Here is a 19,790-nt window from a genome sequence, read left to right on the forward strand (position 1 = left end):
TTACAATTAATTTTTATCACGAACCTTTTTCATCGATCACTGTCAAACTCCCGACTAAAATTTTCATTAAGTAAAAAAATAATACTTCTAAATTCTAATAATCAATTCAAACCTATTTACAAAAAATTATAAATATAATTTAGTTAAATGCTAAGGGTCATTAATGGCTATAATAAATATCAACAAATTTCGTGTGGCAGAGCAATAACGTTATATAACTGATACAATTGATCCAAGGAGGACCAATAATAACAGTCCAACTCCAAAGATACAAAATGACTTGAAAGACAAAATCCCCATAAGGAAATTTAAAAACAAAAACAATAGGCAAAAGGTCAAACAGTTGACTTTCTGGATATTGACTTCAAAAATGTGGAAGAAGCTCAGCTGGCTTCCCTGCTGCAAGAGGATGGCAATGACACTGAAATGGCAATTCAACTCCCAGTCTCCTAATACAGCCCATTCATACGCCCCTGTGGATTTTCCAAAAGAGCTTCAGCTCTCCTCCATGATAGGCGTAGTCGGATCATTTGGAGTGCAAGTTCCTGAAGAATGGCCCTCGCGACTGCGCCGATACTGAATTCCTTTGCGCAAACTGATGACGACTGAGACATGTGTGCAACCCCAGACCAGACTCATAAAACACCATAACTTATGATTAAACAGAGACCGCTCGACTAATAGCCATCTTAGCCCATTCAGCAGACTCTTTTATGGATGGATCATCTGAGGATAAGCATTCATCCAGGAACTCTCTGCTTGCAACAGACTGGTTCATCAAAGGACTGGCATGGCTACCGAGGGTGTCTGCTAAATCACCGAGGACCCCTACTGCAGTCTTCATAACAGCTTCATCCCTAATAAAAGAATAAAATAGCCACTGAGTAAGCAAGAAGAAACATGAATCACTCAAAATCAACACACAATTACAAAAACATAACATGAACACGTACATGTCTTTTTCATTGTATAGTGTATCTAGGAAATGAAGGATGCGAGGCGCATAAGGCATCAGGAGTTGGGTCTTTGGACAGTTTTTAAAACCTTGCAATATACCAGAGTACGCTTCCAGGATCCCGTTTCTAAGTTGATTGGCATAATCCAGCATTTCGTCATCAGTTGCAACAGCGTGCGATGACAGTTCTGCTGCACTCTGTAGCATAGGCATGGCATAGATCAAGTATTTCTCAAAGTTCTCCCCAATTGCTAATGCAATATCACCCAGACACGAAAATATTGGGGGCTTAACAGATCTGTGCAACTGACTACTAGACAGATTCTTCAGTAATTGTGTCATGATTCCATCACAGTACGGTAGAATCTTCTCCTCCAATGCCCTGCATAGATCTCCGACCACTCCAATAGTGATAGCACACACTTGATACTCCTGAAAGTTTTGAAGACCCATTTCCAAATACGGATAAAATCCTTGCATGTACTTTATGAAATTTTCCCCGACAGCAAATGCAACGGCACCAATTGCAAGCATAGCCTCTTCATGTACTGTAGCATTTCGGCAAGCAAACACCTGGAGAAAAAGTTCCATTATCTGGTCAGCATACTGCATAAAAGCATACTTTGTTTTCTCAGATGCTCCCAACTTCTGGATTATAACCTGCAAGCATCCACAAAGAAGGCCCTGCAGTTCATTCTGCTTCTCTCTCTCATCTGAAGACAGCTTCTGGGCCTCAAGAGTTTGGTGGAGCTCCAACATTATAACTGGGAGCAACTGGGTCACAACTGGGGCGGTCTCATCGGTTAACGTTCTCACAACTTCATTCAGGGTCTCATAAGCTGCTGTCCTCAAGCGGGATTCCCCAGCATCGTCCCTGTGTGTGACATTAAGGAGGGACTGAATTATATCTTGGAAGAAAGGGGACAGTGGTGATCCTGGACTATCTTCATAACCTTGGGCAAGAAAGTAAAGTGCACCACAGGCTTTTTCAGCAACATTAGGAACATCCTTCATGCTTTGAAGGAGGACAGTAAGAACCTGCTGGCAATTCTCATTAGTTATGACAGAAATCTCTAGAGTGGATCCATGTAGAAATTCAAATATTCTTCCCAGTGTCCAAGCAGTAGTGTCCTTCACATGGTTATTTGGATCTTTCATCAAGGCAGTGAGCATAAAGTTTAGAGCAACATTGACAACGGGAATGAGCTTGTCCGGTGATGGACCCTCCAGAATTGAACCAAAGGCATAAGTTGCAGCTTCTCTCTGCCTCCACTCTGGTTTTATTATGTTTTCCTGAATGAAAGGCAACACAAGAGGCACTATGTCATCCCCAACTGTGCGTGCCACCAAACCCAAACAAGTTCCTCCAGCCATTGCGAGGTTCCAAGCCCCTTCATCCTGGTCGTGATCCTCTTCTTGTTTAAGAAGTGTCTCTAGTAACATGGGAACCAAAGCAGGTAGAGCTTGCTTGATAAAATAATAGCAAGGCACATCCGAATCAGCAGTGAAATCACCCCCATATTCATCTAAGATATCAATTTCCTCATCACAGATTGTGCTCCAGAACTCTATTGCTTGGAGAGCAACAGGCTCCTCGTCTTCTCTGACAGCCTTTGAGGAAATATTGAATATGTCCTGCATATATGATGCAAGTTTGTCATAGTAGGTGGACGAAATAGCTACTAAACACTCAAATGCAGCTTGCCGGATCTTCACATCTGGAGATAAAGTGGCTTCACAGACCACTCTCATAATATAGTCACGTTCCATGTCGTTTGAGAAATTCACTTGTGCAAATCCCAGAGCATTATACAATGCTCTTGTAGCAGCAAGCCTCACATCTGCACTCCCCTCTGAAGCATTCATTCCCTGAACTACGGCCGTAAGTATCTTGTTGACCTGGTCTTGATCAACTACTTGCGGAGAAACTTCCTCACAAATATAGCCAAGTGTCTCCAATGTAGCCTGCTTAACATGCGGCTGAAGCTGATGTATGTTCGAGAGTAGAGAAGTTATAAGTTCAGGCCATTGTTTCTGAGGTAGTTCGATACCAGCAATCTTAGCAATAACTTGGGAAGCAGTAGACCTAGCATCAGGTACTGGAGAAGAAAGGGTCTGCAGCAAGCAAGACTTGACCTGGGATTTGACAGATGCATCTAAAGACAACCATCTTTGAACAAGCTCAGCTTTCCTAAGCTGCTCCTTTGCATCCAAAGTATTTTTAAGTATCAAGCCTGCCAACTTTCGGCTATCAACAGGCTTGTCATTGTTTGCTAACTCATTGGATAGAGATAGCAAAAAAACAGGAAGGTTTTGTTCTTGGAACTGTTTCAAACTTTCTTCTGCGTGTTTCCGTGCAGTAGCATCAACTGCTTGTGCATTCAAGAGAAACTGAGTGACCTCCATTGAAGTTCTGTAAATGGTATAAAGAAACAGAAAATGAGTAAGCAAAGACAGCCTTTTCAGACAAAATTAGAGAACAAATAAAATCATGTATCATTTTACATCAGAAATCTTCAAAGAATCTAGAAGTTCATGCAAAGAAATATACAAAGATTGTTCACACAAGTAACCCTCACAGATAAATGTGCATGCCACTGTGCAGACAGTAGGGAAAGCTAGATCCATCTATATTATCTGGTGAAGAACCAACTTAGATTTCATCATCTATAAAAATCTAGATTTAAACTTTAGCGAGCATTACATCCTACCATCTTCAATTCTCAAATGGAAACAAACTAAAGTTTGCCTACAAAAATAAGCCTACCATTCAATTCTTGAATAAGACCATCAATTGCATAATCCTTATAATGGTAAAATTTGTGAAAGATATTCCTAAAGACATGCTACAGCGCAGATAGCAGAAGAGCTAGCTCCACCTAAAATAGCTACCGCAGAACCAACAACCTTGTCAAGAATTTGGTTGCTAGTTGACTTATAGCTCAACACGTGATCAATAATGGATTAAGATTTATCCTACTGCAATAAGGAAAGTAGATAGAACATAAAGGTTACAGTTCTTGTTTGAATTTTTCTCAACTCTGGAGATACCTAGATTCCCTCAAACAGGAAAATAATTGGCAGATTACACTTTTTTTTAAAATAAACACAAAAGAAGGCAGACAGCTATTAAAAATAATATTGAAGTTCAATGATGGAATTCAACAGTCTAAATGTTAACAATATTAAACTAGGAAGTCAGATCATTGAAAATCAAATCCCATTCAATTTGACATAATTCAAGACTTTTATTTGACTCTTATTTTTATCTACAATAGATCTTGATGAATAAGACCATTTAGAATTTAAAAAGTCAAATTCAGATAAGTGTAACTCATGATCCACTCATCAATTCATCCCATAGATCATCTAAAAGAGAGAGTGCATTTCACGAATTTAGAGCTCATTCGAGAGTATAATTCAAAATTACACTCACAGTGATGCTAAACCTTCATATCCTATCCTAAGCAAGCACAAAACGAAACGGTGATTAACATTTTTAATTCAGTTAATACAAATTACATGGAACAAGTAAAGATTTTCAAGACCTAATTGAATATGACATCACATTCATCACAAAGCCATTTGGTAAATGCTACCTAAAAATCAGTAATGATAAATCAGTCTGGTGAAGTACATAAAAGGCGAACTTTAGGTACATGAACTACAAAATATCCAACCTCAAATTTGCCAAATTGCTCTCAACACCACAGCATAAATCCACTAAAACCAGATAAACCTAGGTACGGGCTCTAGATCTCGAACAAAAAACTGGTTCTGAAAAAGAAAATCGACGAAAAAGACGAACTTACTGCGTTACTTCTAGAGGCGCAAGGCAGAACCCAAACTTTATGATCACTTACGCCTTTGAAGGAAGGGATCAGCACCTGAAGATTTTCGAACCCGATTGGAAATGGCTGGCCGCGGAGTGGGCGGGTGGGGAAACCCTAGGAAAAGGGCGGAAAAGGGCAAGCAAAGCGGGAGCAGAAAACATGAGCATGCGTCATGCTCTATCGTGAAGCTCGAAGTCTAGGAGAATTTACTTTCTTCCCCCTTATTTTCCAAATTTTACAAATTATAATGGGAAGAAAATCATAAAGCCACCTCAATTATACATTATAATAAAAGGGTCGTTTTTAAAAAAAATCCTTCCTAAGGTAACCACATGGGTTAGTCAAGTCTCAAAGCATAGTTAGATCAGACCGAAATAGTCAATGCCAGCTGTTCCCCAAAATTAAAAGTCAAAGAAAAAAACTTAACAATTGACTAGAAATACACAAAATGACAAAATAAATCTATTTATTCTAAATGATGAAAAAGATGGATAGAATGAAAATATATTTGCATTAATGAACATTATCTTTAATCTTTAAATATTTTACCTTTTTAGCTAAACGAACAAAATAATAACCCACTTTGTTTCAAAATCATGCATCTTATTTTGTAATAATAATTGTTTTCAGTAGAATTTTTTTTGTCAATTACTGGTAAAACAATTTGCATTTGGAAATTGGCCATATCTCCTGTTAAATAATTAAGAAATTTTATCCATCCAACTGTATTACTGCTAATTTTTAATAAATTAAATATGAATATCATAACAATGGTCGTAGTAAGTAAGTAATCCCCCTCTAATTATGATGAATTATTTAATCATAAACAATTAATTAGTGCTAATGAAATTATACGATAAAATTTTTAAATTAATTTCATTCCTTATATTTTATTCATGCTGTCGCTGTCATACACTGCATAAGGATCCAATTACCAGCAGTTAAACTTAAATTATTCATTTCGTCAACTAACGTGCGCTGTCCAGTTCTGGATAACAAGAGCAATCTGTGCTTATCGTCTTCTTCCTGACGACCGTGTTTGATCGTAAGCTTGTTGACTCTTGCAGTGGGCGTAGTACTGTTCTTGCTTGCTCCTGTGGCCGCTCTTCAGATACAGGCATTTTTTTGCTTTCTTCCACAGAAATGGCAGGCGGAATCGTCGGAGGTGAAGTGGGCAAGAGAGCCGAGCTCTACGAGGGAAGAGTCACCAGCTACTTCGTGTTGGCCTGCGTGGTGGGTTCCCTTGGCGGTTCCCTCTTTGGCTATGACCTCGGCGTCTCTGGTACTGTGTTTTGTTCTGTGATTTTGAGGCAGGATTTAGGGATATTGTTGGGCTTTGCCGTAGATCTGTTTTTTGAGTTTGGAGGAATTGGGGCTTGCAGGTGGCGTGACCTCCATGGATGATTTCTTGAAGGAATTCTTCCCTAGAGTCTACCGAAGGAAGCAGGCGCACCTTCACGAAACTGATTACTGCAAGTACGACGACCAAGTGCTGACTCTCTTCACCTCGGTCCTCTACTTCGCCGCGTTGTTCTCGACGTTCGGAGCGTCGCTGGTGACGAGGAAACGCGGGAGGAGGATGAGCATTCTGTGCGGCTCGGTCAGCTTCTTCCTTGGGGGAGCCATCAACGCAGGAGCTCGCAATATCTTCATGCTTATTATCGGAAGAATTTTCCTCGGCATAGGAATTGGATTCGGAAACCAGGTACTCTGCTATCCCTAAGATTTACAGTCTGAATTCCTTTCTGGCGGCCGGCTTGAAACTTCGGTGTGGGCAGGCTGTTCCTCTCTACCTTTCGGAGATATCGCCGCCGAAGATCAGAGGCGCAGTCAACCAACTGTTTCAGCTGACCACCTGCTTGGGGATCCTGGTCGCCGACATCATCAACTACTTCACCGAGAAACTCCACCCTTGGGGTTGGAGACTGTCCCTTGGGCTGGCCATGGCGCCTGCGGTTCTCATGTTCGTCGGTGGCCTCTTCCTTCCCGAGACCCCAAACAGCCTGGTGGAGCAAGGCAAGCTGGAAGAAGCTAGGGCGGTCCTAGAGAGAGTGAGAGGAACCGTGAAGGTGGACGCCGAGTTCGAGGACCTGAAGGAGGCGAGCGAGGCGGCCCGGGCGGTGAAGGACCCGTTCAGGAACCTGCTCAGGCCGCGGAACCGTCCGCAGCTCGTGATCGGGGCCCTCGGGATCCCGGCGTTCCAGCAGCTCTCCGGCATGAACTCGATCCTGTTCTACTCTCCCGTCATTTTCCAGAGCCTCGGCATGGGCTCCGGCGCTTCCCTGTACTCGTCCATCATCACGAGCTCCATGCTGGTGATCGGAGCGCTGGTCTCCATGTCCGTGGTCGACAGGCTGGGGAGGCGGTTCCTGTTCATCGAGGCCGGGTTTCAGATGGTCACCTCCATGGTGGTCGTCGGAGTAATTCTTGCTCTGGAGTTCGGCCGTGGCGTGGTGCTGCCCAAGGCCCTGGCTGTGATCCTGGTGGTCGCGATCTGCGCCTTCGTCGTCGCCTACGGGTGGTCGTGGGGTCCCCTTGGCTGGCTGGTTCCGAGCGAGATCTTCCCCCTGGAGACGCGCTCCGCCGGCCAAAGCATCGTGGTCTGCGTCAACATGTTCTTCACGGCCGCCATTGCCCAGTGCTTCCTGGCCATGCTCTGCCACATGAGGTACGGCGTCTTCATCCTCTTCGCCGGCCTGATCGTGATCATGTCCCTGTTCGTCATCCTGCTCCTTCCCGAGACCAAGCAAGTGCCGATCGAGGAGATGTCGCAGCTCTGGGAGAAGCACTGGTTCTGGAAGAACATTGTGGCCAGGGATCAACAAAGGAAGAAGACTCAGAGCCAACAGCAGGATTGAGAGATGGATTGCAGGAGTTTAAGACTCGTGTTTTTCTTCTTCGAATCGATCGAAAGAACAGTCTCAAGTTAATGTTATAGCTTTTATATTATATGTCTGTGAAATCTTTAAAAAATTCGACGGAAAATCTTTGAATTGTCGGTTCGATATGTCGAATCTGGAATGATTTTACAAATGCAATTTACATTTTTATGGGAAAATATTTATAAAAATAATTTTGATCCATCTAATTTTGACAAGAATTACAAATAAAGGTATTTAGGAATGGAAAATATGTTAAATGCTCTTTTAATTTATTTTTTGCCAAAAAAAGAGTTAACTAATTATGGAAGTTGGTATTGTGATGTAAAAATAATAATTATATTTGGATATATTTTTAATTAAATGTTAAAGATTTAAATCCGTATAACGATACGAAACTTATGCTCCGCGCCGGCCGCTTCGGATTCGCTCGACCGATTCAAGCTTCTATCCGGTATCCTCCTACAAATTTGTTCCGTCTCCGATCTTGACTCTTGATTCTTTCTCCGCCGCCTCTCCGCCTGAACGCCGCCATACACATTGCTGTTATCCATGAAACCCACACAGACGCCGCCTCCCGTCCTCGTTGTCCCCCTGTGAGCCGCATTCTCCCCTCCTTCTCTTCTGCCACTTCACCGGTTTGCTTACGGGCTCTCGACCTCGTCGTAGGCCGGGCGGCGCCATGGGGAACAGCTCGTCGAAAAAGAACCTTGGCGTGGAGCCCTTGCCATCGTCGGGGCCGGCCGCCAGCGAATCCAAGCAGAAACAGGTGTGGGATTTCCCTCCTCATCCCTTTTTTCCCACGGAATGAAATTTTAGGTATTCTTCGTGCATGTGTGTGTGTGTGTGTTTTTTTTCTTTGGATGGGATAATGAGGATCTGGTTGATGGTCGATATTGCCTGTTTGATGTGTTTCTTTGTAAGCTATGTATCTGGTTATAGTGGATTAGGATTGGGTTCTCCAGATAACTAAAGCCCTAGAAAGCTTTGAAGTGAATTTGACGTTCCCTCTTTTGGACGGTAGTTTTCCTTGTTCAGTGATCAGGTTGATCCTGAAAAGTACAAATGCGATTGATCTCTGTTTCGATGAACCTGAATTCTTATGCCAATGCGAACTGTAGATGAAAGACATTGATATAGGTAGATATGTGGTAATGCTTGATTCAAAAGTAGTCGTATGATTGACTCTTGAATGAGAGGGTATGTTTTGATATAGTTCTAGCTATCATGTCTCTTTTGGGATTATTTTGCATGTTTGGTGGTGCATGTTCTAATGGTCTAATGGATAAGTCTATTGGTTTTGTTAGTGACCTTCATGTTGATAGGAAACTGTGTTGTTTAGAGAGCTTGTGATGCAGTATTGAGTCTGATTGCCATGCAATGACAACAAATGAGGCTGGCATTGCAGTACTGTTGTTTAATTTCTAGATATGAATTTCGATTTCACAGTGGATATCTATCTCTTCCTTTTTCAGAGAAAATAGTTGTATGGTCGTAATTCAAATGCCTAACATTGTCAATGGTTGTTAATTTGTTGTAGCATAATGAAGTGTACATTCGCTTAACAACAGCATACACTTAATTTCTTTCTATTTAAGTTTCATCAAATTAGCCTTCCCTTTAACTTTCTCATGATTTGGCCATCATTCTCCTCTTTCTTGGTATAATGTCCTGAACTAACATTTCTTTGATCCGCTATACAAAGTACATCACCCAATTCCATTTTAAATCTTTATAGAAAAACTGACTGGGATAGGAACCATCTCTGTGACCATGCATATAGATTTTGATTGCAATTAGTTTTTCTTCTTGTTTGTTGATCAGCTTTTGGTATAATCAAGGGTACTTTCTATGGAAAAACATTAATACTTATTGAGCCTTCCATCATCTTCTGCATTTAAGGTTGTTCTTCATAATGAAATTGAGCTTGATGAAGATGGTGACGACCCCAATGATGCTATGATATTTGGTGGCACTTCTGACTACAAGAACAAACAACCTATGAGCTATGATATAGGCTGGAAAAATCAAGTAAAATTACAAATTCTCAATACTTGTCTTTTCTTCATATACCATTAATTATCTGGATACAAGGTTTAAAATATCGAGCCGTGCAGAAGTTTCGGTCCCGGACCGGAATGATACAGTTTCGATATCGTATCGTACCATGCCGGTATAGTTTCGGTATTTTTAAAATATAAAATATATTAATTAAAATAAAAAACTTAATCTAAATATTTAAAAATAAAAAATAAACTTTTTAAATAATTTTATAGGTTTTAATAAAACCTATTTGAATTATCTCAAATTATAATTTTGAACTATAGCTAGGAGTTAATTATTAAAATCTAATTAAATCTAAGTTTAAAAAAATAAAAAATAAAAAAATTGCACGGACCGCGCGATCACTGTGCGTGGAGCGTCATGGGGCCATAGGCGGCGTCGCCGGCTAAGGGCGGCGCCACCGGCGGCGCCGCCGGCCCCGTCGCCGGGCCTGGGCAGCGCCTCCGGCGACGTTGCCGGCGGCATCGCCGAGGCCTCGCGACGCCTCCGGAGGCGTTCCCGGCCGGATTTCCTGTGCCGGCGCTGTGCTGTTGCCGGTGCTGGTGTCTCGGCGGAACGAAAAATTTCGTAAGTATCGTCCGATACGGTACGAGATTTCAATCCTTGTCTGGATATGAAATTACTTCTCAGTTTTTTTTTCTCTCTGAATCTAGGATGTTTTATCCACTGATGCTGCTGCTTCTGGTGCAAATAGTGGTTCGAGTCAAATTATGTTGCAAAATTCGATATCAGTTATGTTGATGACGATTGTAAAGATGACTTCAATGATTCTGATTATGTTGCTCATGTGGTTGAGAAGGAAGCCAATTTGATTTTGGCCAACAAGCTTAATGATATGAACCTTACAACTGGAGTTGAATTGACGCTACCAAGCTTGAAGAATGCTGCAACTGAAGAGCCGAGGAAGAACAAGAAGGGCAACACTGTTGAAGATGAGATTGATATGAAATATAAATCATTTAAGCAATTTGATACTGTTCAAGGGCACTCAGATCACTATTTCAGCAATTCAAATCAGAAAATCAATGTAAGTACAAACAATATACTCTCACTTCTTGTAATATTAATTCTTATTGTTGAACTCCCTAATTAGTTTTCTTATTCTTGTCACTAACAAACAGTATTCAAAAGAGTGGGCAAAAAGGATTCAGCATGAGTGGGAGGTTCTAGAGAAAAATTTACCAGGTAGTTTATCACTCTGCATTTTATTGAATTGTTGATTTTTGTATGATTGTTTGTAAATATGTCATTCCAACTTCATATTCTTGTTTTTGTTGCCAACTTGTTTTGCTACGTTTGTGTCATAAAGTCCCATCTAGTTTCTGGTAAGAATTTAATTAATACAGACTTATCAGGTTATATTTTTTCATTCCTAAATGCTTTTATATGGTTAGTTAGGCTGGCATTAACTGTTTTGTGTTCACATTGATTGGTTTTAACTGATAGGTTGGAAACACCAGAAAAGTTAACACTCAAGAGGCAAGTGAACTTTCCTCATTGTTTGGTTATAGGAAAAAAGAAACCTTAATAAGCTGACGTGACGTACCTAATCATTTATGGCATTGTTTCAGATCTTAACATTTTGATCCCAATAGCTATTATATTTTATAATCAAGCCTATGTGATACTAGATAGCATCTTAAGGACTTAATTCCTATGACCGGCCTGCGGAAGAAAATGCACCTGGGGAAAGGCTCCTCCAGGAACTATGCAAATTCGTTGCTTCCTTAACCAGAAATGGCGGGACAAAAGGAATGTGTTGTGGAACAGAACACTTTTGCTTCTGCCCAAATTGAGCTGCAACACTATTGTGAACAATTTCCAGTCAAAATCTGCAACATTTTTTCCCCAAAATTTAAAAGATGAATAATATAAAACAACTAATTCTAAAAAATTCAAACCCTCTCACTGAATAGGGAAATCTTTTTCTATCCATTAATGCCAAATTTTTTCCTTGTGCTTGGCTGAATTCTACGCATCTACAGGATATAGCTATTTAAATTAGTGCTACAATTAGATTTTTACGCTGTATTAATCATGGGAACAAAAAGAACAAACTTAAGGGTTATTAACTATGCACAATTGCACATGCGTCTATAAATTTAATATTAAACAGTTAAATCTTATGTTTATTCACTGAGCTACTATTCACCAAAGACAGTATACCACACAGGAATTTCAAGTCTATTCTGCTGCTTCAAATTATTCATTACAGGATGCATGACTTCTGCTTCAATTTTTCCATGCCTGTGCGGAAGAATTCATATGTTTGTATGTGTTCTTATAAGCTGTTCTCACAATTTATGGACAATTAAAATTGAAACATATATGCTTGTCATGTATCCAGCTTCATTGCCATTTTTAATATTATTATTCTTGCCTGTTTGTTTCATCTGATGTCGTCTTTCTTATTTTTGTTTTTTTTCACATCCTGAACAGAGACGATATATGTCAGAATCTACGAAAATAGGATGGATATTATGAGGGCTGTTATTATTGGACCAGCAGGAACTCCATATCATGATGGTCTTTTCTTTTTTGATGCACACTTCCCTCCGAAATATCCCCAAGTACCTCCAGTACGTACCATTTTTCACTCCACTACTACAGAATTAAAGTTGTTAAAATATTTCATAAGGTGAATCGTTGATAAAAAATTTCCTAATATCCTACAGCTTCTTCATTTTCATTCTGGAGGACTCAGACTTAACCCAAACCTGTACGTTTGTGGAAAGGTTTGCCTTAGCCTTCTAAACACTTGGACTGGCAGAGGAAGTGAATTGTGGAGACCATCAAAATCGACAATGTTGCAGGTCTTAGTTTCTATTCAGGGTCTAGTTCTAAACGAGAAGCCATACTTTAATGAACCAGGATATGAAGCAACTCAAAATACAGATTTTGGTAAGCGTAATTCCCTCGCTTATAATGATGACGCATTCCTCCTATCCTGCAGGACAATGTTGTACTCCATTAGGAAGCCTCCAATGGTATGTTATCATCATCTTCAATGCTTCTGTGTAGCTTTTACAAAACCTATTCCTGTAAACAACTAGCATCTATTTTTTTACAGCATTTTGGTGACTTTGTGGCTGGACATTTCCGTTGCCGGGGGCGTGCTATCTTGTTGGCATGCAAAGCTTACATGAATGGCGCTCTGGTTGGATCTACTGTAGGTGAGGCTGCAGAGGATGTCAACAAGGTGCCCCAGCGTTGCCCCTCGGTCGCATTCACAAGGTCTTTAATGGCTCTGTATGAGGCTCTTCTGATGGAATTCACTCACAAAGGAGCTGATTGTGCTGAATTCCTGGACAAGACGGAACGAGCTGAGCAGCAGATCCTGCAGTGAGATTATTAATTATGGCGATAAAGCACCTATCTAGGCTAATTCTCCAATTGCAGATAGTTGAAAGTAGCAGATTCTTTTTGAGTTAATGATCTAATTAAATTAGTTATCGTGTAAATAATATTTTAGATACTGGTGACTTGCAGAAGAGTTTAGATTTTTTTAATGAAGATTGCAATGGTTATAAAACTCCAATGAACAAGCTTTTGAAAGGTAGAATTAGATGTTATGGTTATATAATTTTCCTTAATATAGTTTTTGTTATAAACTTGTATGAATAGTTATAAACTTGTATGAATAGACTTCCTATTTTACCGAGAGATATTAATATGTGTAGCAATTGATCAGGAAGGAAGTTAGTTTTAGCCAAAGTTACCGTAAGAATAAAATTATTTTTAGAATGAAAAATAAGACTAGATATTTTTTTATTTTTTTAAAATTAAACTAAAATATGACTATAAAATTTTTGGACTATAACAATTTTTTTATATAAAATTTCATATATTTGTCAAACGGTTCCACTGGAAAAATACTTCGACGGCGATAAAACAGTTTGTTATAATCCAATATAACGGTTCTATAAATATGCTAAATGTTACCGTCTGCCGTCTCCTCCTTCGATATTTCCACCCTTCCATCGCGCTTTCAGCTTCGTCAATGGCGACGACCTCCTCCTCGTCCCTTCTCTCTAGGGCTTCTGCCCTTGCCGCAGTCCTCATCTTCATCCTCTCCTCCTCCACTTCCTGTTTCGATATCCCTTATTCCGATCACTGTTCATCCTCCGTCCCGGAATCCGCCCCCTCCGACGGCGCCTTGGATTCCTCCGCCTCCTTCCCGCTTTCCTTGGGCATCGTTTTCGGAGCAGACGCCCTCCTCGGAGGAAACTCCTCTGTGTTCCCTGCGTCCTTCGTCTTACGCCGTCGGTTAGTCCTCCCCACACAGACCCCCGGCGTCCTCCAGATCGCCGCCACTCTCATTCTCCGCTCGGGTAGCGGCTTATCCCCCGTCCGTGGAAGGCACGTGATCGAACGCTCTGATGTTCACTTCCACCAGGTCCGACCTCGGTTCCCTCGGACCACCTTCCTCCAGCGCGGGATGGTAAGATTCGATCTCTCCGGCTATTGGTCCGAGGCCACCGGAAAGCTTTGTATGGTGGGGAACGGCCATGGAAAGTCGTTTCAAGGTAACAATCTTCAACTTTCTGCTGTATTTAAGCTCGATTACCCGAAGGTTGTGAACATTACTTCGAGCTTGATCAATGGGAATTTGGAGAGTCTAGATGCTTCTGGTAGCTCGAATCATTTCGATCAAATTTCGGTTTTGTCATATGCTCCTAGTAAATATGAGTACACACAGATCTCTCACGCAAAGAATTCTTGCAATCGAGTGAATGCTGAGTCTCTAGGACTTCAACCTCACTCTTTATGCATCTATCTGACGAGCCTGTCGAGGATGCAGCTTGAGTTGCATTATGAAAAGAATTGCTCCTTGAGTTCATGTGGTCCGTTTGCTCAGAGTTCAAATTTTACTCCGTACACCATGTCTTTCCATCAAATGCAATGCACGGATGATGGAATGGTGCATGGCTACGTTGGTTTCTCAAATTTGAGCAGCTTCTATTTGGGAACTCGCTTGATCCCAGGGAAGGCGCTAGTTAGTGAAGGGTTTTGGGATTTTACAAAACACCAGCTTTGCCTTGTTGCTTGTCGTATACAGAGCATTGAACATTTGCCAGCCGAATCAACTGTCGATGCTTGCACAATCAGGATTTGCTTGTGGTTCCCTGCTGTATGGTCGATTGAGAATCGCAGAACTGCTGTTGGGCGAATTTGGAGCAATAACAATGAGAAATATTCAGGATATTTTGACCCAGTTCCATTTTGGAGCACTGACAATTATATGGGTATTCTTCCAGGCTTGAATTACAATTACACTAGATTGGAAGATGCAAGGAAGTCTTGTGCACGTGACAACTCTAAAAGCGCTGGTAAAGAGAAATATCCTGATGGAAAACATTTTCATGATTTTAGATTTGGTGCATCTGTTGCAAATTCTCAAGGAAAAAGAGCAAGGAGTTATTTTAACCCGGTTTCAATAGGACAGACAGTCCACGGTAACATATTTGGACAATATGGGGCATCTTTACCCGTGTCATTTGATGTTGAAAATCATAGTGTCCAAAACATAAGCTATGAGATACAGTTAATGTTATCATCTTTCAGTATGAATGAAGCAGTAAAGATCTCAGCAGAAGGAATATACAATGCTCAAACTGGACTGTTTTGCTTGGTTGGTTGTGGTTATGTTGCTTCCTTGGTTGCTAAGCAGCAAATGGAAAGTGGCGAGATAATGGACTGTGGAATTATTATTAGCATCCAATTTCCTCCTCTGAAGCGTAGGGCAGGGGATAAAATCACTGGCACAATTAGGAGCACACGAGACAAGATGGACCCATTATTCTTTGAACCGTTTGACATTACATCATCAGCTATCTATACAGAGCAGGCAACTCAGTCAATATGGAGAATGGATATAGAAATTATCATGGTTATGATTTCTCTCACACTGTCATGTATTTTTGTTGGATTGCAGCTCTTCCATGTGAAGAAGAACCCAGAAGTACTTCCATCCATATCTATTATTATGCTTGTCATTCTCACTTTGGGGAATATGATTCCTTTGGTGCTGAACTTTCAGGCTTTGTTTAGAACAAGTGCCAATCAGAATGTTTTATCATGGAGTGGTGGATGGCTTGAGGCAAATGAGGTGATAGTGAGGGTCCTAACAATGGTTGCTTTCCTACTGCAATTTCGCTTCCTTCAACTTTCATGGACTGCAAGATCAAGCAATGAGGCCTGGTTTGATTTATGGTCAGCAGAGAAGAATACTATCAAAACATGCTTGCCTTTGTATTTGGTTGGAGGACTGATTGCCTGGTTGGTTCACATCATTCATAGCCAAGCTCGTGGAAGAAGACCTCTTTATGGTAAGCAGCTCCATGATTCTCTTTGGGGTAGTCTAATATCCTATGCTGGCTTGATACTTGATGGTTTTTTGCTTCCTCAAGTTATCTTCAATGTATTCTCGGGCTCCAAAGAAACGGCTCTTGTCCCTTCCTTCTATATTGGAAATACTGTTGTCCGAGGACTGCCTCATGCTTATGATGCTTATAGAAGTCGCTATTATGTTCCTCCTCTGAACTCATCCTACATATATGCTAGTCCATATGAGGGTTTATATTCACTGGTATGGGATATCCTTGTTCCTTGTGGAGGAATCATTCTTTCAGTGCTAATATTCCTTCAACAGAGGTTTGGTGGTGCTTGTCTTTCTCCTTTTAAAAAGATTGAGCCTAGATCATACGAGTTAGTTCCCGTAGTGGCCTCTTAGTATACAGACATCTAATACCATACACACACACACACACACACAAAAACACCGGCTTATTTCCATAGTGTGAAAATTATGTTTGGAACCATGACTGTCATTTCATGAATGCTACATTGAAAGTGTTTTGTATAATGCACTTGCCTTTCATTTATCTGAAAGAAAGAGAAGGAATATGTGTTTGGTGTTGCACATTGGCGCTCCTTCTTCTTCAGCAAAAGGTGGAATCTACCACCCCAACGGCTCCACACTGGCGCTCCTTGAATGACCATCAGGTGATGAATCTCTCATTTTGTATTTATCATTTCATATTAGCTGAGCTATCAGAATTCCTTACTTCTGATTTCTTTTCACGTGATTTCATCCATTAGCTCGTCAAGAAGTTATTGAATTCCCAGTAAGTAACTACTCAATTCTATATCATTCAGTATCATCGTTTTGTACCAGAAACTAATAGCATTTTCAACTAAATGTGGTTAATTCTGCTGCCTCAAGATAATTGATAAGTACATTAGTTACATTTGTGCTTGTTATGTTTCATTTAATTTTATTTTGCTTCTCAAACTGAATTTATTAGTCATACTTTTACATTGCAGGGTAAGCAAACTGTCTTATCAAAGTGCTCATGCATAAAATAAATCTGCGAATGGATTCTTGGTATTCTCTACCTTCGTATTCTTAAGAAATTACACAAAAATTATCTAAAATTTAAATTTCATAACAAATATTGGCATTTCAGTTTTTTTTTATTGAATTTAGAATTATACATGATTTGTAACTAATTATTATTTTTAATTATGGAAAAAAATCATTTATCTTGCTAAGTCGTGGTCTCATATTTAGAAATTTTTGCAAGATCCTAATTAATATATATTAATTCGGCTTAATTAGGAAAGAAATAAGAAATTTTTCCTTAACAAGTTATTTTAAATAAGCTATTTTATAGCAACTAAATCGCAACAATATCTTCTATAAAAGCGCGTATCGCTTTGCGGAAGGGAGCAAACACTGGAAGTTCTTCTCGTGCTGCGAGATTCTAGTTCCCACCGTATTCCCTTTCGCTCGCAGAACTCAAGGATCTGCAGGATTCCTCCCTCCTTTTCATCCATTCCCCTTTTGAATCTTTTGTGAAGCAGCCTCTCTTTCTGCGATCCGGTGAGTGCTTCTGTTTCCTTTTTGCATTCGTTTTCCTCGAGGTTGTTTCCTTATGTTGTATGTTCGACGCACGGAGGAGTTGATTTCGAAAACCCTACATTTCGTTCCGCTTCCTTCGATTCTATTGCGATGCATTTGAGGATTTTCTTTGAGTCCATTGTTTTTATCAATTGTTTCGTTGATGAATAATTAGTTCGCCCATATAACTTTATGGCATATTAGATTTTTTGAAGAGGCATTTCTTCTTAATTTCATAGTTATGGATGTGCAGATGGCAACAAAGGCGTTAATAAAAGAGGCAATTGCAATGACTGAGAAGAAGATCAACATGAGCTTAGGTATGCCAGGAACTTTTTCCGTTGCATCTGAAGTTATTCTATCTGAATAACTTAGGCCTAATACGACTTCACATGTTTATTCTAGATGATATTATTAAAATGTCTAAGAAAAATGCTGCTAAAGGGAAAAGACCTCCGAGGCCTCCTGTGAGTGAATATTTCTTGCCAGCAAAGTTTTTTTTTTTTCAAATTATTTAACAGTTGAGACAAAATTCTTTGAAGGCTTTCAGAATAGGAATCCTTCCCATGGTAACGCCGTGCTACAGGGATTCATGGATTCCAGATCATCAATTAGACAGGTAATAACTAGTTTACTATGTTTTTGTAGAGGATATTTATGCCGTACATTATTAATCTGTTGTTGACCATCGATGTTCAGGGTGTGTTTGCAAACAGAAGGTCAAATTTTCATGGGAATCAATTCCCATCAATCACAGAAGCGGCTAGGAAGGCTGCTGCCATTTCTGTCCAGAACAGGATGATAAATCAGAATGGCAGAAGGTTCTTAGTCTTTTTTCCCTTTTCTATCTTTTATCTTGCATTATTGCTTTCTACTATAGCACAGATTGTGAAGCTTTTATTGTGTCTGAACCTGAAGCTTATTTAATGTGATGAGCATTATAATGTTCTTGATACATGAACCTGAAGGATTATTTTATGGAATCTGCATTACGGTTGTTAGTATAAGGATCCCAAACTGTTTCAACCAACTTCAGTGGTCTATTTTTGCTTCATAGTGATGAGAAACGTTGCACTTGTTTGGCAACAACATCCTTTCTACCTCTTTCTCAAAACAAACATTTGTAGATCAGGAGCATGGTGATGGAGGCAGAGCTGTCCAATCTGTTTCTAGTTTCCTGTCATTACCATATTACTGTGACTAGTTAATTAAACTCATTCTTTTCTTTTAAACGAATGGTAGTTCTCGAGTGCCTTTATCGTTGGTATTCAATCTATCCTCAAATTTTGAGATTGATCTTTACTGATGCAGAGTATTGGCACCAACCCTTCAAAGTAGTGCTAATGCTGGCTCCAATAGCAGGGTAACTTCTTATGATCGCAAACTGCTAATCCTTATGTTTGATTATAGTATTGTTTCCTAATGTTAAATTTTCGTGTTTTGCCAAGCAGCGGCTCCGAAGGATTAATCCCGGAGCTAGTGTTCAGCCGGTAGGCAGGCCCTTTGGTTCAAGGCAGCAGCAAAGAAGAGGTGGCCGTGGCTCTCGTGGTGGTGTTCAGCTGGTACAAAGGCCCTTTGGCTCAAGGCAGCAGCAAGGAAGAGGTGGCCGTGGCCCTCGAGGTGATGTTCAGCTGGGACAAAGACGCTTTGGCTCAGGGCAGCAGCAAGGAAGAGGTGGCCCACGTGGTGGTGCTCATGGTGAGCTTCCTGCTGGCCCCGTCCTTCGTTTGGTGACTGAGCTAGATGAGGACAATTTCATCGTTGTCGCCCGCCCATTCTGAATAGATCTGCAGCCGGGATTACTGCTACACGCATCCGTCTTGCAGCTGCAGCACGAAGCTCTTCAGGATGAGCACAAATTTCTCTTCTCAAGCTACCTGACTTCATTGATGGTTGATCATTTTAGCTTAATCTGAATTGCTCGATATCAAATGGGCTCTGGAATATGGATTTGCAAGAAGTGGTTTTTGTATATTGTTTTCGGTTTCAACACTGGATTTCTGAGTGATGTATGAAAGATAGTGAGACATAATTACATACATTTCTGTTCACCTGTAAACACAGTTGTATTTTGTTCTAAACATCCCAATTTTTAAATGATGTTTCTTTCTTAAAATAATGTCAATTTTTATTTTATTTATTTATTATATTGCTTT

General features: G+C 40.3%; 4 protein-coding genes and 1 pseudogene across 6 annotated transcripts; 4 read left to right on the forward strand and 1 right to left on the reverse strand.

Annotated features, from left to right (window-relative positions):
* Window positions 1-197: 197 nt before the first annotated feature.
* Window positions 198-4,890, reverse strand: LOC141829652 (importin subunit beta-1-like). The gene is made up of 3 exons (XM_074717176.1): window positions 4,768-4,890; window positions 954-3,368; window positions 198-857 (listed from the first exon to the last, which is right to left on the reverse strand). The coding sequence occupies exons 2-3, from the start codon at window positions 3,359-3,361 to the stop codon at window positions 659-661; spliced, it is 2,607 nt and encodes an 868-aa protein (XP_074573277.1). The 5' UTR covers window positions 3,362-3,368; window positions 4,768-4,890; the 3' UTR covers window positions 198-658.
* Window positions 4,891-5,761: 871 nt separating this feature from the next.
* LOC141829628 (sugar transport protein 14-like) lies at window positions 5,762-7,737 on the forward strand. 2 transcript variants are annotated; one of them, XM_074717144.1, is made up of 4 exons: window positions 5,762-5,833; window positions 5,930-6,070; window positions 6,171-6,493; window positions 6,567-7,737. In XM_074717144.1, exons 2-4 carry the CDS (start codon window positions 5,932-5,934, stop codon window positions 7,644-7,646), a joined length of 1,542 nt encoding a protein of 513 aa, XP_074573245.1. In that variant the 5' UTR covers window positions 5,762-5,833; window positions 5,930-5,931; the 3' UTR covers window positions 7,647-7,737. The 2 variants fall into 2 exon arrangements, with proteins under 2 accessions (XP_074573245.1, XP_074573244.1); XM_074717143.1 differs by having other exon boundaries at window positions 5,788-6,070.
* A 482-nt stretch (window positions 7,738-8,219) lies between these two features.
* LOC141829796 (putative ubiquitin-conjugating enzyme E2 38) lies at window positions 8,220-13,139 on the forward strand (annotated as a pseudogene).
* A 572-nt stretch (window positions 13,140-13,711) lies between these two features.
* Window positions 13,712-16,824, forward strand: LOC141830224 (uncharacterized). 2 transcript variants are annotated; one of them, XM_074717709.1, is made up of 2 exons: window positions 13,712-15,693; window positions 15,772-16,824. In XM_074717709.1, exons 1-2 carry the CDS (start codon window positions 13,732-13,734, stop codon window positions 16,462-16,464), a joined length of 2,655 nt encoding a protein of 884 aa, XP_074573810.1. In that variant the 5' UTR covers window positions 13,712-13,731; the 3' UTR covers window positions 16,465-16,824. The 2 variants fall into 2 exon arrangements, with proteins under 2 accessions (XP_074573810.1, XP_074573809.1); XM_074717708.1 differs by having other exon boundaries at window positions 13,712-16,824.
* Window positions 16,566-19,713, forward strand: LOC141830225 (uncharacterized). The gene is made up of 7 exons (XM_074717710.1): window positions 16,566-16,736; window positions 17,888-17,954; window positions 18,040-18,101; window positions 18,161-18,253; window positions 18,334-18,455; window positions 18,946-19,013; window positions 19,045-19,713. The coding sequence occupies exons 1-7, from the start codon at window positions 16,566-16,568 to the stop codon at window positions 19,413-19,415; spliced, it is 954 nt and encodes a 317-aa protein (XP_074573811.1). The 3' UTR covers window positions 19,416-19,713.
* Window positions 19,714-19,790: the final 77 nt, after the last annotated feature.

Source organism: Curcuma longa, chromosome 5 (genome assembly GCF_044706935.1).
Source record: "Curcuma longa cultivar G26 ecotype Majalengka, Jawa Barat chromosome 5, ITB_CL_G26_1.1, whole genome shotgun sequence".
NCBI lineage: Eukaryota > Viridiplantae > Streptophyta > Magnoliopsida > Zingiberales > Zingiberaceae > Curcuma > Curcuma longa.

Excerpts from the sequence above, each read along its gene's own strand:
- LOC141829628 (XM_074717144.1), top strand. The coding sequence starts at position 5,932 with ATGGCAGGCGGAATCGTCGGAGGTGAAGTGGGCAAGAGAGCCGAGCTC. Across the intron at positions 6,071-6,170 it reads CTATGACCTCGGCGTCTCTG|GTGGCGTGACCTCCATGGAT; the intron begins GTACTGTGTTTT and ends TGGGGCTTGCAG. Across the intron at positions 6,494-6,566 it reads GAATTGGATTCGGAAACCAG|GCTGTTCCTCTCTACCTTTC; the intron begins GTACTCTGCTAT and ends CGGTGTGGGCAG.
- LOC141829652 (XM_074717176.1), bottom strand. The coding sequence starts at position 3,361 with ATGGAGGTCACTCAGTTTCTCTTGAATGCACAAGCAGTTGATGCTACT. Across the intron at positions 858-953 it reads CTATACAATGAAAAAGACAT|GGATGAAGCTGTTATGAAGA; the intron begins GTACGTGTTCAT and ends TTCTTTTATTAG.
- LOC141830224 (XM_074717708.1), top strand. The coding sequence starts at position 13,732 with ATGGCGACGACCTCCTCCTCGTCCCTTCTCTCTAGGGCTTCTGCCCTT.
- LOC141830225 (XM_074717710.1), top strand. The coding sequence starts at position 16,566 with ATGAATGCTACATTGAAAGTGTTTTGTATAATGCACTTGCCTTTCATT. Across the intron at positions 16,737-17,887 it reads GCTCCTTGAATGACCATCAG|ATGGCAACAAAGGCGTTAAT; the intron begins GTGATGAATCTC and ends ATGGATGTGCAG. Across the intron at positions 18,102-18,160 it reads AAAGACCTCCGAGGCCTCCT|ACAAAATTCTTTGAAGGCTT; the intron begins GTGAGTGAATAT and ends TTAACAGTTGAG.